Here is a 17074-nt window from a genome sequence, read left to right as displayed (position 1 = left end):
CATGTCAAAAATTTAAAATAATACTGAAAGATAAGGCTTAAAAGACAACATGTTCTCATTGGAAAGATTGAACATTGTGTCAGTTTCTCCACATAAATTAATACAGTAATTTGATGCAGATTCAATAAAAATGTTAACATTCTCTTTTTTCTGGAATTAGACAAAAACTATTCCAAAGTTTATGTAATAAAATAAACAGTGATAGCAAGGAAAATAGTATGGGAGAGAAGCAATGGATAAAGGTTATGGGAATCATACTCCTAAAAAGCCTAAGTATTTAAAACAATAGAGTGCTTGGGGCTCCTGGCTGGTTCCTGATCTCAAGGTTGTGCTCGCTTCAGCAGCACATATACTAAAATTGGAATGATCTCAGGGTTGTGAGTTCAAGCCCCATATTTGGTATAGAGAGATTGCTTAAATAAGTAAACTTTAAAAAAGTGGAATGTCTAGCATGTAAATAAGTGGACATAAGGAATGGAAATCCAGAAATATACCTAAATATATACAGGAATGTAGATCCTAACCTACATCCTAATACCTATAGGAATATAAACATAGGAGCACCTGGGTGGCTCAGTTGATTAAGCGACTGCCTTCGGGTCAGGTCATGATCCTGGAGTCCCGGGATCGAGTCCCACATCAGGCTCCCTGCTTAGCAGGGAGTCTCCTTCTCCCTCTGACCCTCCCTGTCTCGTGCTCTCTCTCTCATTCTCTCTCAAATGAATAAATAAAATCTTAAAAAATATATATAAACATAAATAGTAAATCCAGAAATAAACCTAAATATAGGAACTTAGTACATGGTAAAAGTGATATCGTAAAATTGACTTTTCAATAAATGGTTTCATTGTAATAACAAAAAAAAAACTATGAACATACATTGTATACCAGTATGTATTCCAGGTTCTGAGTCAAAATTTAAATGAAAAGAAAAAATCACAAGTGAATTTGCTTAGAAGAAAAATATGAGTGAATTTCTTCATAATCTTGGCATGCAGAAGGTCTTTCTACCTAATCAAAATTCAGGAACCATTTTTTAAAATGATAAATTTGGCTATTAAAGCATGGTACATCCATACAATGGAATATTTTTCAGTGCTAAAAAGAAATGAGCTACCAAATCACAAAAAGACAGGGAGGAATTTTAAATACCTGTTGCTAAGTGAAAGAAGCCAATTTGAAAAGGCTATGTACTATATAATTGTAACTAAATAACATTCCAGAAAAGGCAAAACTATAGAGAGAATAAAGAGATCAGTGGTTGCCAGGAAGGAGGAGGAGGGATGGAGGAGAGGGATAAAGAGGTGGAGCACAGAATTTTTAGGGCAGGAAAACTTCTGAACGATACTCTGTGGATGGGTGGATTTGGGTGGGTGAATGTGTCATTATTCGATTGTCAAAACCCATAGAAAACCCAAAGAGTGAACTCTAAAGAAAATCATGCACTTTGCTTGATAGTGACGTGTCAGTATAGGTTGGATTGCAACAAATGTACCCCTGTGGTGCTGGACAGTTTATGGTGGCAGAGGCTGGGGTAGGGGTGAGCGGAGGAGGGGCCGGGACGAGGTAGGGAGGTATGTGAGAACTCTGTAGTTTTCACTCAGTTTTTCTGTGAACCTGAAACTGCTCTGGTAAATAAAATCTACTTTTAAAAAATCAAAATCTTGCGAAATGTAAAAAACAAACAAACCCATAACCAAAATAAATAAATAAATAAAGTCTGACAACCCAATAACAAAATAGGCAAGTAACATAGACAAGAATAGACAGAAAAGGTGACAGAGAAGGAAATAGGGATGACCCATAACCATATAAAAAAGATGCTCAGCATTATGGCATGAGAAATGCAGATTGTAACTACTCAGAGTAAACATTTTTCACCTATCATTGGTAAAAATCTGAAAGTGTTACTCTAGTAAGGCTGTAGGGGAGTGTGAAAAGGTACAGATATCCTGGAGGGCAACTTGACAATAACCGTCCGAATTAAAATTGAATTTATCTTTAACCCAGCAGTTTTACTTATGGAAATTTATAGCTATCCTGGCCCACGAATGAAATAACATGTAGATATGGCTATTTATTTCAGCATTGTTTGTAAAAATAGCAAAAGATTAAAAACAACTCACGTGTTCACCAGTAGTGAACTAAGTAAGTAAATTATGGTATATCTTACAGTGGAATACTGTGCCATGTGAATGTATTTATGTACAATAACAAAGTTTTTTTTTTAAAGGTACAACACAGTACTTGCTGAATTTTTATACCGGAGTAACTTTAACAGAGAATATATAAACTAGTGGTGTGTGGAACTGTAGTTTAGAGTGACCAGCTTCTTAAAGTTTGTGCTAAATTTATCTTTAAAATCTGTAGGCTTACTATATTCTTCTCTGTAATTAGCCCTTAAAATTAATTTTTAAAACTGCTCTTAGTCACTTAGTAATCCTGATCCAGGAAGATGTACCTTGTTTATTGTGTGCTTTCTCTTACTCTGATGCACTGTCACCCATCCTCACCTGAGAAGTATATTGTGTGGGAAAATTAATCCCTCAGGTACTACCCTATATTGTGGGGTTTTTTTTAAGTTTTTTTCCAGACTGATTTTTCAGCTGAAGGACTATAATTTGTAAACAATTAGAAAAGCCCTATATTTGTCTCAAAATAATTTAACAAGTTTTCCTTCTAATATTGACTGTTCCCACCAAATGATACCTAAACCAGTTTGATTTATTGGCATTTGGACTAATGAAGTAGTGGTTGGTTCAGTATATTTCTATGTAAAAAATGTTTGTGTTCTGGGTGCCTGGGTGGCTCAGTTGGTTAAGCGACTGCCTTCGGCTCAGGTCATGATCCTGGAGTCCCAGGATCAAGTCCCGCGTTGGGCTCCCTGCTCAGCGGGGAGTCTGTTTTTCCCTCTGACCCTCCCCCCTCTCATGTGCTCTCTCTCTTATTCTTTCTCTCAAGTAAATAAAATCTTAAAAAAAAAAAAGTGTTTGTGTTCTCTGTTACATGTTCAATATATTTCTATGTAAAATATTCTCTTTAGCAGGATGAAGTTAAAGGAAGTAGACCGTACGGCCATGCAGGCCTGGAGCCCTGCCCAGAATCATCCCATTTACCTAGCTACAGGTAAGTTCAACAGAGAGAAGATAGTATGAGTCACTTAATTTCTTCTTTTCCACATTTGGTTTATTCATACCTGTCCTTTAAAACTCATTTCGAGCTTCATCTCTTCTAGAAAGCTTCTCCTTCTCTAACGAGGTAACTACATCCTCCCTTTCAGCTGAGTTTAATGACCTTCCTCTCTGTTCCCTTTAGCACCTTGTTCATCATAGCATTAATCATGATGGGGCGCCTGGGTAGCTCAGTCAGTCAAGTACCTGCCTTTGGCTCAGGTCATGATCCCAGGGTCCTGGGATTGAGCCCCACATCGGGTTCCCTGCTCAGCAGGGAGTCTGCTTTTCACTCTCTCTCTGCCCCTCCCTCACTCATGTGCGCCCACGCGCGCGCGCACACACACACACACACACACTGTCTCTCTCTCAAATAAATAAAATCCTTAAAAAAATCATATTACATTTATAGTGTCTTCCTCACTTCATAAGAATTATGTTTCATCTTTATTCCTCCAGTATTAAGCACAAGAGATAACATGTAAAAAAAAGTTAATCAGTTGAAGAACAATTTTGATGCTAGCATTTTTATACAAAAAGAGAGTTACATCATTTATGACTATAAGCAGGTATAGTAAATCAAGAGACTGTTTTTACAGAGAGCTTTCAAAATATCTACAGGTTTAAAAAGTTATCTGCACTATCTGCTCTTACAAACATCATCTCTGAGCCTTGTATCAGAATCTCATTGCTATAGTAATTTAAGCATCTGTTCAATGGCATGCATCCTGAGATGTTAGTCACTAATGGAGCATTCGTGAGTGAGATCATTGGAAAACATGCATTTAATTTCTGTTTTGTATGGTTTTCTCTGAGTCTTTTATTTTTGCATTGTAGTTACCATAAATGTATTTTCCGTAGGAACATCTGCTCAACAATTGGATGCAACGTTTAGTACCAGTGCTTCCCTTGAGATATTTGAATTAGATCTTTCTGATCCATCCTTGGATATGAAATCTTGTGCCACCTTCTCTTCTTCTCATAGGTATGAGATTGATGAATATTAAATTCACATTATTTATGGTTGTGGTTATTGTGGTTGATGCCTAGTTTGTCTATTGTAAATATGTTATTATTAGAAACTGCAGGGAATACCATCAATGACATGAAATATTTTGTGAAAAAGTATATGATTGAATTTCTATGGAAGTAAAAGAAGGGTCTGTATGTTCTATTGACTTCTTTATTGCCAACTGACATGTGTAGGATAGGAAGGAGAGGCTCAATTTTCTAGTAGTTTTTTTCCTCGTGATATAGTAGACATACTGTCTTTTATCTCCATTTTCTCAACTGTTTACAAAAAAGGGATAGGTATGGCTTAAAAAAAGAGTAGTTGGATGAATATTAAGGTGTTAGAAGTGATTATCTCTGAATGGTAGGTTATTTTTTTATTGTGCTTATCTATATTTAGAAATATATCTCACAAAGATTTTTGTTGACATGATTTCTGATACAGTAGGTATTTGGGTCATCTTTCCAAGTACTTAACATCCTATCATAATGCAGAAAAAAGACACTTTCATTTGAGTAGTAAAATATGCTTTATTGTCTCAGTAGCTTGGCAGATTTTGGTGAAGAGATTGTACTCTAGCAAACAGCACATAGCTCAAATCATGGAGTCTCATGGGACCTCTCACAGTTTTCAGAGCTCTCCCATTGTGGTGGGAACCTCAAATACCTTTTGTCTGTCAGTTTTCCTACTCACCACCATTTGTGTCATTGTATACTTCCATGCCACCTTCATATTTCAAATCTTTATTCTCCACCAGTGGGGGTACTTGTCATAATAACCATAATTTTGATGTCACTTTTCCACTGTTGGAATACATTACTTTTCTTAGAAAATGTTATATACCTTCTTTAACGCCTCTATTGCTTAACAAACCTCTTGTCAGTGACTAGTTCTATAGTCAAATAATATCAAGGGAAGTGGTTGGTTAGAGCTGTTTTACAGATGAACCAAAAGCAGCTTAGGAAGATTCAGTAACTTGTCCAGGGTCTCACAGTTTCTAAATGGTAAAACCATTCTTAAGTCCATATCTTTTGACACACAAATCAGGTATACTTTTTGACATATTACCTCTACCAGAAAGCTTTTACTCTTCAGGATTATAAAATCAAGTATGCACATATGAATATAAATAAACACTAAAATGCCATTTCACCAAGTCATGCACGGTTACCAAGAATAGAGGAGAAGCTATGTTTTTATTTATTAAAACATATGGAATTGAATTTATAATCTCAAATGCTTTTCTATAACTATTTGACTTAAATCAGTTATTTACTCATTTTCTCTTAAAGGTACCACAAGTTGATTTGGGGGCCTCATAAGATGGATTCCAAAGGGAATGTCTCTGGAGTTCTGATTGCAGGTGGTGAAAATGGAAATATTATTCTTTATGATCCTTCTAAAATTATAGCTGGAGACAAGGAAGTTGTGATTGCCCAAAATGACAAGCATACCGGCCCAGTAAGAGCCTTGGATGTGAATATTTTCCAGGTTAGACTTTTGACATTTATTCATAATTCTTGAGATATGTACTGCTTATTTGAAATAAGCATATGAATCTGCTATGCCTCAGTCTTGGAATTAAAAGCTAAAAATGTGTGCCTGTGCAGGTTGATGAGTGAGTGTATTTTTTTGAAGAATGGAGGGTTCAGAGTTGGGATCAAGGTAAATGATAATAACTCCATGGAGGGGATCAGGCAACGAAGGGTCAGGCAGTCTACTTTTACCATCATAAACATTACTGAATATTAATTATATAAATGTATAGTTTAGCAAAGATCTTGAGTTAATAGGATATTAGAGCATAACAACCAAAACATGAATATTATCTCAAAGTTTAAAATAATTATTTTTCTTGTATTATAAATAAATACTTAGGGTATAGAAATACAACCTGAACTTCTTTTCCATAGTTTATGGTGCCTACTCTTTAGATTAGATAGTTAGTTCCTTTGTTAATTAGTTTAAGCAGCAGCTGCTTCTTGGTTAGTATCTTGTGTTATAGGTGACTACAACCATAGAATTCCTCTGTTTTCATAGTTATATGTCAGTTGATCAGAGAAGAATTTATGAGAGTGAATAATAAAGGATCAAAGCCAATATATGAAACCCATTATCTTTCTGTACTTCCTATCACAGTTGTAGGGTCTTTTTGACCCTAAAGGTATGCAACAGAGAGAACCTAGAAATACTGCCATCCAGAACAAGATTGAGTGTAAATGAACTAGAAAGACATGAGGATTTAAGACAAGAGATTTTCCAGAAGCTGACTTTGAAGTATCCAGAGATAGATGCCATTATTTTAAGATTCAGTTATTTGTCTGAAAGCAATAATTGGTTTTGCCTATTTTTGTCTCTCACAATCAGATCCCCTTCCTGTACAAATGATAATCCCCACATGGTTGCATGATTGTTTAAGAATTTATCCATATAATTATTTTTTAATCTCTTATAATGCCAGTAGACCTACTGTCTTTTTAGTGAAATAGAATTTTATAACATGCTTCTCTGAAAAACTATTGCAATTTCAGATTATTATCCATAGCTTTTAGGAATTCATGAGTTTTGTTTTTTTAATTAAATAGAAAAGTTGTATACCCTAAAACTGATGGAGCTGTCTCTGAACAGTTACTTAGAGTTCTCTGAATTATTCATAAATGCTACTTCATTATTAATTATTTCTTACTGCAGACTAATCTGGTAGCCTCTGGTGCTAATGAATCTGAAATCTACATTTGGGATCTCAACAATTTTGCAACTCCAATGACACCAGGAGCCAAAACACAGGTATTGCATTGATTTTGATGTAATCAGAAGAACCAAAATTGGTTCTTCAACACTTACTTATTTCATTTTTTTCACACAAAATATATTTGTTTAAAATCAGTGTTCAGATGTTACTGATTTTCCTTCAGTATAGCAAAGTATTAGTAAATGTGTTTTTCAAAGTATCAGTGAGTCCTTCAACAGCAAATATTTATTCAGTGCCTACCACCAGATACTGTTTGGTGTACTAGACATATAGTAATGAATAAAATAGACAAGTCTGATAATTTTTTAGATACAGTATTTTATATAGTATAATATTTTGTGTTGTATAGTATTTTGACAATATCGCACCTTAGAATAAAAATCATAGACTAGAAAGGAAACTTACTTTTTAAAAAAACAACTCAGCCCCTTTCCTATATATTTCTGTAAGTTAAGAAAGAACAGTCTTCTACTTGCCTCTTTGAAGTTCGTGTTATATAGACTACTCAAATTGAGTAGCCATTATACTGGGCCCCAACATTCTGGCCATCTCAGAGGTAGTAAAATGATAGCATATGATCTACCATTTATTTTTATTTATTTATTTTTTAAGGATTTTATTTATTTGAGAGAGAGAGAGAGAACACATGGGGGTGAAGGGCAGAGGGCAAGGGAAAGAGAGCATCCCAAGCAGGCTCCCCGCTGAGTGTGGAGCCTGATGTGGGGCTCAATCTCAGAACCCTGAAATCATGACCTGAGCTGATATCCAAGAGTTGGACACTTAACCCACTGAGCCACCCAGGCGCCCCTAGGCTGTAAGTTTTGCTCTGCCTGGTTGTCCATCATACTTATCAATGTCTACTTTGTAGTTCATTATCTACCTTGTGGCAGTTGCAAATTAAGAAAAAGTGCTTGATTTGTAGCAAGAGCTTAATAAATGCTGGTGAATGAGACAATATTAAACAAGATAAAATACTTGAATTTGGCACATACCTGAGCTCTAAATTGTATTATATTTATTGAGAACTTATGAATATAAAAAAATTTGTGGAATAGATCAGATTTTAATTAATTCATTTTTTAAAAACAAGGATCAGATTTTGTACTTAAATTTGATCATAACTGAGAAATGGTTTTTAGCAGTTTCTTCCTTTTAGCCCCCAGAAGATATCAGCTGCATTGCATGGAACAGACAAGTTCAGCATATTTTGGCATCAGCCAGTCCCAGTGGCCGGGCCACTGTATGGGATCTTAGAAAAAATGAACCTATCATCAAAGTTAGTGACCATAGTAACAGGGTAAGTATATGATTGATTTGTCATATACAGAAACATGCTATGTTTCTGCTGTACGTATTTCTATATTGTTTGTCAGTGCTGACAACAAATCAAATTTTTGTAAAGTCAAATCCTGTCTTTTCATGGACCAATCATGTTGGAATGAGGTTTTTCCTTGGGGAAGATAAAAAAATTTCTAATAAACCATGTTGGATATTGTTAATGATGAAGAGAGAGATTGTTAATTAAATACCTTATTCCATGATGTACTGGTTGTTTTTACTAGCTGTTTCAAAGCATTATAGCAACTTTTTAGCTTTCTCTAGAATGTACACATTTTTCCAGCTGATAATTTTATGACAGTTAACTCGTAGTTTCCAAACTCCTGGCTTTATCTCTTCTGATTAGGTACTGCTAAAGTGAGCTAATATTCTGTTTGCCTAGTAGATGTAGTTGTATAACACATTAAATTTTTGACCTTACAAATTCCTTAATACTGTGTCATAATGTGCTATAAAATATTTTAGACATAATAAGGGCTTTATTTTGTTAGTTTTTAATTACATTGTTTAGTTTGACATTTTTAAAAACAAGTTTGCCTAAATCAGAGAATACATATATAATTTAACAATAACCACAAAAAAACTATTTAAAAAAATATTTCTTCAGGATATTGTTTTTCAGTGAAATAGGAATTTTAAGACAAGTTTTAATTGAATAAAGCATACAATAAGCATTTCCATTATCTTCTGGAACACTTAATAGGATATGAATGTCCAGGTAATTCTCAGTAATACTGTTAATTTATTCCATGTGAAAATTTAAATGGTAGCTGTTGCTTTAGACGTTTTGTCTTGATTTTTTTGACAAAATAGAGGAAAGGTGTGGATTTTTTTTTGTTACAATCTTTTTTTTAAAAAGATTTATTTATTTATTTGTGAGAGAGAGAGAGAGAGAGAGAGAGCATGCTCCATGGGGGAGGGGCAGAGGGAGAGAGACAAGAGAAGCAGACTGTCCACTGAGTGTGGAGCCCGACGTGGGAGCAATCCCAAGACCCTGAGATGAACTGAAAACATTTAAACTTTTTACTTTTAAGAGTACTGTTTAAGGCTGTTTAATAAAATTTAATAGTTTTAAAGAGACATCATATCTTGAAGGCTCCAAATGCAGGCTCTGGAGATAGCTGTCAGGATTCAAAATTTAATAGTTTTAGGTTTTGTTTTTTGTTGTTTTTTAATAAACTAAGCCTGAACCGATGTTTTCTACTGTTTGTTTCAACAAAGGCATGTTCCTCAAGCTCATTTTGGCTCTTCATAAAGTAATAGGATTGATACATTGTGAGCCTTAACTATCTGCAGATGCATTGCTCTGGGTTGGCGTGGCATCCTGATGTTGCGACTCAGATGGTGCTTGCCTCTGAGGATGATAGATTACCAGTGATCCAGATGTGGGATCTTCGCTTTGCTTCCTCTCCACTCCGTGTCTTGGAAAACCATGCCAGGTATCATGCTGCTCTTCCAAGGAACTTGATTTGTTTATTTTTAAAAACACATTTACTTATTATTTTGAATTATCAGATAATTATTTTTAAATTCAGGAATCTATTTTGTCTCTTATCTTGTAAAAGTTAGTATAAATGGTTTTTATTTGAAGCAATAATCATCTGATTTTCTGTTCCCAAAAATGGTAGCCAATTCATATCCTAACTACAAAAATGTGATAAAGGATATTCCACTACTTTTTTCACATTATAATTAATAGATTAAAATTCCAGTATATCACCACACTTTACTCTTGACATTATCCAGTTTGATCTTTATTAGGGTCAGAATACTCCATAACATTCAGTGACAAGCAACAGTTAAAAAATTTGTTTTATTTCTAAGTTTTTTTTTTTTTTAAAGATTTTATTTATTTATTTGACAGAGAGACGCAGCCAGAGAGGGAACACAAGCAGGGGGAGTGGGAGAGGGAGAAGCAGGCTTCCCGTGGAGCAGGGAGCCTGATGTGGGGCTCGATCCCAGGACTTTGGGATCATGACCTGAGCCGAAGGCAGACACTTAACAACTGAGCCACCCAGGTGCCCCTATTTCTAAGTTCCTATTTTAATTTAAAAGCATAGAAATTGAGATTATTCTGCTTTTATTTTGATTTTTAATTTTTTATTATTTTTTTAAGATTTACTTACTTTTGAGAGTGAGAGCACAAGCGGGAGGGGCAGAGGGAGAGGGAGAAAGAATCTCAAGTAGAGAGCACAGAGCCCAACTTGGGGCTTGTTCTTGCAATCCTGAGATCACAACCTGAGCTGAAACCAAGAATTGGACCCTTAACCAGCTGTGCCATGCAGGTGCCCCTGCTTTTAATTGTAATAAATGTGCAGATTCTCTAAAAAGATATGAGTGGGGTGCCTAGTTGGCTCAGTAGATAGAGTGAGGGGTTGTGAGTTCGAGCCCCACTTCGGGTGTAGAAATTAATTTAAAAAAATCTTTAAAAAATTAAAAAAAAATAAAAGATATGCAAATTTTCTCATGTTAGGTTCGGTAGCATTAAATTTAATTATAATTTGGCATGTTTCCTAACATTGATTTTCAGGTACCCAGGGAGTTTATATGTATTTGTTCGATAGTTTGAAACAAGAAGTAAATCCCTTTTAATGTTACAATATTTTCTGAGTACTTTTGGGCTTTCTTTCTTACTTAGGGATATATAGACTAAAGCTTTAAATCCTATTTTCCCACTGGGTAGTGGATTTGCACACTAAGAAGTCTTAAAGTTTGTGACCTCTCCTTTAGCTTCTTATAAAGGAGAAAAGAGTCCAGTAAAAATGTAATCCTATTTAGATGTTATGCTTCAATCAGCTTTTTAGTGAAGAAGGGATGATTCTGATAAGTTTTAATATTTTTTCTATGTTAGATAAGGTTTTGTTCATTCATTCAGCACATACTTATTGAACATGTGTTCTGTACTAAGATTCAGTGGTATAACATAAAAATCCCTGCCTTCAGGGAGTTTATATTATAGTGGGAGGACAACTAACATTTGTATAACATGTAAAGTGTACAAGAACTTTAAATATTAAGTCAATTAATCCTCATAACAAGCCTATGGTGTAGATACTATTAACCCATTTTACAAATTGGAAATTGAAGCTCAGCAATGTAAACTTCACCTAGGTCATATAACTAGTCAAGTGCTGACTTCTGACCCAAACATTCTGATCCCAGAATCTGTGCTCCTAACTCTATATTTTACTGCCAGTTTTAGGTGTGATCAGAATTTAGCAAGACAGAAGACCACACTGAGTTGCAGGAGCAAATCAACTCTCTGCTTTCTCAATTTTCTCCTAATAATATATGCAAGAAGGTGGATTAGATGATATTTAAGATCCTTTCCTGCTCTATAATTCTGTGATTTTTTTTTTTTTGGTCTTTAATACTTAGTAAGAACCTAAATGTTCTTTAAAATGTGATATTAAATATGTATGAATTTCTTTAAAAGGCATTCTTGGGGATCCTGGGTGGCTCAGTCGTTAAGCGTCTGCCTTCAGCTCAGGTCATACCGAGCCCTGCATCAGGCTCTCTGCTCAGCGGGAAGCCTGCTTTTCCCTCTCCCACTACCCCTGCTTGTGTTCCCTCTCTCGCTGTGTCTCTCTCTGTCAAATAAATAAAGAAAATTAAAAAAAATAAAAATAAAAGGCATTCTTGACATACTTGATTTTCTTGACATGTATGATTCGATTCTAAAGGGGGAGCAGTTAGAAAGTATATTATTGATGCAATTGGGGAAATTTGAATATGGACTATATATTTTTAAATATTGTATATAAGTAATAAATATTTTCAGTATATAATTGTATTATGTTATGCAGAAGAATGCTGTGATTGTTTTTTTGGTCAATGGTCATTGTGTATATGGAGAGAGAGAGAAAACCACATAAAGTAAATGTAGCTAAACCAATGAGTCAAAGTGAGGAGTATAAGGCTGTACATCATACTGTCCTTATAATTTTCACAAAGATTTTAACTTTTTAAAAATAAAATATTGGAAACAAAAGGCAGTCTTAAACAATTTGGGTTCTTTTCCTATACTGTGTTCTCCTGATTCTGAGAGGATATTGAACATCTTTACAGTGATCAAAGAACATACACATTCCTAAGTTGCTTTCCGTAAAGATTATATGAAATTATGCTTCTGTTAGCAGCATGTGTCTCCAGAGCCTAGACAGGAATCATTTGGAGACTTGGTTTTCTCAAGATTAAAAATTTCTTCATCTTGTGTTTTATCTAGGGGGATTTTGGCAATTGCTTGGAGCATGGCAGATCCTGAATTGTTGCTGAGCTGCGGAAAAGATGCTAAGATTCTCTGCTCCAACCCAAACACAGGAGAGGTATAAGGGGGAAATATTTGTCAGACTTATAGCTACTATAATATTTATTCTCTAGCTGAATAAGAAATTTTCCATATGGATTCTTTAGTGCATTAATATAATTAAGGACATGGAGATAGAGGTATGTGTGAAATGTTAATCTAGGAGAGATTTTATCGGTAATATTATTTAAGCTCACCTGTTTTATCCAAGAAAATCAGCCATTGAAATAGCTTATTTGAAATTAGTAATCATCCCCTACCCCCCATTTCTAATAAAAGGTGTTTACCTACACTCAGAAGTACTTGGTTTGATTTATTTAACATGTGATCTCTGAAAATCAGTGCTTTTAAAGCAGGAGTGTTCAAGATTTGGGTCTTTTTCCTGCTTTACCATTCCTGAATATCCTCTCTGATTTTGGAAATCAGTAGATGTATGTTTTTAATTTCTCTTCTGTACTATACAGCAGGAATATACTTTACAATATTTGTCGTATGTTCTACCCATAGAAATTAAGATGTGGGAAATTTTACCTCTTCTTCAATATCAATGTTATATAAATATAACTTAATTACTTTTAATTGCTTTGGATTAAATTAATGGGCTAAAAAAATCTCTATTCTAAAAATTATTTTTCTTAGTTGAATGATTTCCCTCTTTTTCAGTATTGGGCAAGAGGCCATAGATTTTTGTTTTTTAAGTTTTTATTTTATTTTTTTAAGATTTTATATATTTATTAGATAGAAAGAGAGCTCGAGCACCAGTTGGGGGGAGGGGGCAGAAGGAGAGGGAGAAGCAGACTCCCGCTGAGCGTGGAGCCCAATGAAGGGCTCGATCCCAGGACCCAGGCAGACGCTTAACCATCTGAGCTACCCAGGCACCCCTCTTCAGTTGGTTTTAATGTATAATATTAAAATAGAAACAAGCACTTTTGTTACTTGATTTGTGGTTTAAAGTTTTCGGATGCAGTGATATCTAGAAGAATATAGAAACATTAAAGTTAGGGGAGGTAGGAGAAAAAAAATTAAAGTAGTAAGTTTTGCCTCATATGTTTGTAGACCAAATAATAAAATCTTGCATTTTATACTGTGCCTTCCCAAGGGAGTTCAAAATCATGGAAATTACTGTTCTAATTTTCTCAGTTATATGATTTGATAAAATGAATTTTGCATATGATTAGTTGTGTGTACTTGGACTTTGAAGGAATAAACTTTTAGTACATGCTGCAACTAAAAAGTTTAGTAGATTTTTTTATTCAAATGCAAATTAGGAATAGAACAGTGGTTTAAATAACATGAATAATGAGTCTTATCAACCAGTTTAAGGCTTAAAGATGAGTAGGCTAGGTACCTTTTCACTTAATTCTGTTTTCTTATAAAATAAAACATTTAAAACATCCCACCAAGTCCACGTTAAGATAATTTGACTTCTTAAAGCCATAAAACCAGGGTGCCTGGGTGGCTCAGTCAGTTAAGCATCTGCCTTCGGCTCAGGTCTTGCTTCCAGGGTCCTTGCATCTAGCCCTTTGTCCATCAGGCTCCTTGCTCAGCCAGGCTCCTTGGTCAGCAGAGTCTGCTTTCCCCTCTCCCTTTGCCCCTCCCCCTGCTCATGCTTGTGCCCTTTCTCCCTCTGTCTCAAATAAATAAAATCTTAAAAAAAAAACACGTAAAACCTATGCTCTTTAGGTGCATCAGTTATCATCACACTAACTTTGAGTTAGCAGTAATTATTACATTGTAAAGATTTTATATTAACCGTTTTTTATAGTTTTTCCATATTTTCCTTCTAAACTGTTTATGCTGAATCTGTTTCCATTCTGCAGTAATACAAACGATGTATACATGTTTTTGCTTGACTAAAGACCAGATTTCTCAGTGAATTCTTCCTTCTTGAGGCTATTTTTTAAATGTGTTCTTCAGATAGCCTAAATATGGTTGTTTGGATCTTGGCAAGCAAAAATTGTTGGGCAGAAGACCATTATCTTTTAGAGTTTTAACAAGCTGATTCTTATTTTTTCTGGTCTTTCAGATACACCCGCTACTACCACTTCAATAAAAACAGAAAAACCTTAGTTTTTAATACATACTTATTCTAAATCTGGTCAAAATTTTGAAGAAGCATTCATTTTTATCATAATAGATCACCATAGTGGACTCCTTTTATACTTTAAACAAAATTTTACAGTTGTTTTTCCTGGCTCAACATACTTTCTGAAAGGAATTGTTTAATTAAGCTGCACATGTTGATCATATTAATTTGGGTGTTTTGGCTGTAAAGTGGCTATACCATTTTCTGACTTTTGTTGTTGTTGCCTAGGTGTTATATGAACTTCCTACCAACACGCAGTGGTGCTTTGATATTCAGTGGTGTCCCAGAAATCCTGCTGTCTTATCAGCTGCTTCCTTTGATGGGCGTATCAGTGTTTATTCTATCATGGGTGGGAGCGCAGATGGCTTAAGGCAGAAACAAGCTGACAAGGTAATAGAAAGTGTTAAAATTTTCAATCTTAACATTTGAAAAATACCATCTTATTGTTTAATTATTTTGAAAATGACTTCAGTAATCAGTGCTACTGATTAATTGGATAATTGTGATAAAAATATTTCATGGGTATAACTTGAAAACATGTAACATAATCTCATATAAATTACAAATTTTCATGTTATTATGTTTTTTAGCTTTCATCATCTTTTGGAAATCTTGATCCCTTTGGCACAGGACAGCCCCTTCCTCCATTACAAATTCCTCAGCAGGCTGCTCAGCATAATATAGTGTTGCCTCTGAAGAAGCCACCCAAGTGGATCCGAAGACCTGTTGGTGCTTCCTTTTCAGTAGGTGGATTTGTGTTTTTATGGTCCATAAGCATGAAGGACTTCCCGTAGTAAAGTGTTCTTATAGGATCACTCCGATGGAAGAAGATTGAGGTGTGTCTGTAGGTTTTTCATCATTCAGAATGGTTTCTCAGGAAAAATGGGACCTTCTCGTTTTCGTTTTTATTTTAAATTGTGGTAAAATATAAATAACATAAAATTTACCATTTTAACCATTTAGAAATATACAGTTCGGTGGCATTAAGTACATTTACGTTGTTGTGCAACCTTCACTGTCCATCCCATTATTAAACTTATCTTCCTTCTCTATCTCTCCTTCCTTCGATCTTTTTTTTCTTTTTTTCTTTGGAGGAAGGTATATCTGTGTATCCTCCTTCCTTCTCTTTATTCTTTCCTTCTAGCTTTTTTTTTTAATTGCCAATTTCCTTTTTTATGGTAAAAAACATGTAGCATAAATTTACCATTTTAACCCTTTTTAAGTGTACAGTACAGTATGTTAACTATATATACTTGTTATGCAACAGATCCTCAGAACTTTTTTATCTTGCAAAACTGAAACTCTTTTCCAGTTGAACACCTGCTCATTTTTCCCTTCCCCTAGCCCCTGGTAATCACATTCTACTTTCTGTTTCTATGAGTTGGACAACTTTAGATACCTCATATAAATGGAATCATGCAATATCTGTCTTTTTGTGATTGTTTTGTTTCATATCACGTAATGTCCTCAAGGTTCATCCATGTTGCTGTGTATGACAAGATTTCCTACTTTTAAAAGGCTGAATAACAGTCTACATTTTCTTTATCCATTAATTTATCAGTGGACATTAAAGTTGCTTCCACCTCTTGCTAGTGTGAATAATGCTACAAAGAACATTTGTGTGCAGTTATGTCTTTGAGATACTATTTTCAGTTCTTTTGGGTATATACCCGGAAGTGGGATTGCTGGATCTTATATGGTAATTCCGTTTTTAATTTTTGAGGAAACTCCACATACTGTTTCCCATAGTGGCTGCACCATTTTACATTCCCATCAACAGTGCACACGGGTTCTAATTTCTCTACATCCTCAGTAACACATGTTATTTTCTGGTTTTTTAGATAACAGTCATCCTAATGGATATGAAATGATATCTAATTGTGGTTTGATTTGCATTTTCCTAATGATTAGTGACGTGGAGCATCTTCTCATGTATCTTGGCCATTTGTTTTGTATGTCATCTTTGGAGAAATGTCTGTTCAAGTCTTTTGCCCATTTTTTTAATCAGGTTGTTTGGGGTTTTTTGTTATTGAGGTGTAGGAATTCTTTATATATTCTGAATGTTAACTCTTTACCAGATAAATGATTTGCAAATATTTTTCTCCTATTCTGTAGCTTTTTTATTCTGTTGATTGTTTCCTTTGCTGTGTAGAAGACTCATTTGTCTATTTTTGCTTTTGTTGCCTGTACTTTGGTATTATATCTCTATCATTGCCATATTAATGTCCTCAAACTGCAGCTTAGAAAACTCTGGTTATTCCTATAGACCAGAAAGAAGAAATAAAGTCCTTTCCTAAATATTTTAATTTCACTACTGTTTTTAAGTCTTGCATAGAAGAATCCATCTCTCCAGTGTTGGGTTACTTTCTTCGTACAACCTACAGGTACAATAAAACTTCATTAGTGATAT

At 34.7% G+C, this 17074-nt stretch overlaps 1 protein-coding gene across 27 annotated transcripts in view; it reads left to right on the top strand.

Annotated features, from left to right (window-relative positions):
- SEC31A (SEC31 homolog A, COPII coat complex component) overlaps window positions 1-17074 on the top strand; it is a 73034-nt gene that overhangs the window by 7631 nt on the left and 48329 nt on the right. For 24 of the 27 annotated variants that reach the window (XM_025887239.2, XM_025887241.2, XM_025887255.2 and 21 more), the window contains 9 exons: window positions 3044-3126; window positions 4032-4155; window positions 5475-5673; window positions 6874-6969; window positions 8091-8231; window positions 9569-9711; window positions 12498-12597; window positions 14893-15054; window positions 15255-15407. In XM_025887239.2, the coding sequence (XP_025743024.1) occupies window positions 3048-3126; window positions 4032-4155; window positions 5475-5673; window positions 6874-6969; window positions 8091-8231; window positions 9569-9711; window positions 12498-12597; window positions 14893-15054; window positions 15255-15407 (1197 nt within the window). In that variant the 5' untranslated portion in view covers window positions 3044-3047. Of the gene's footprint in view, window positions 1-3043; window positions 3127-4031; window positions 4156-5474; window positions 5674-6873; window positions 6970-8090; window positions 8232-9568; window positions 9712-12497; window positions 12598-14892; window positions 15055-15254; window positions 15408-17074 lie in introns of those variants that run through there. The other 3 variants (XM_073891845.1, XM_073891843.1, XM_025887240.2) reach the window with 2 other exon arrangements.

The sequence above is a fragment of the Callorhinus ursinus genome, unplaced genomic scaffold, assembly GCF_003265705.2.
Source record: "Callorhinus ursinus isolate GAN/ISIS: 27379988/994484 unplaced genomic scaffold, GSC_fseal_2.0 scaffold4, whole genome shotgun sequence".
NCBI lineage: Eukaryota > Metazoa > Chordata > Mammalia > Carnivora > Otariidae > Callorhinus > Callorhinus ursinus.
The sequence above is the reverse complement of the archived record's forward strand: the minus strand, read 5'-3'. Positions and strand labels throughout refer to the sequence as shown.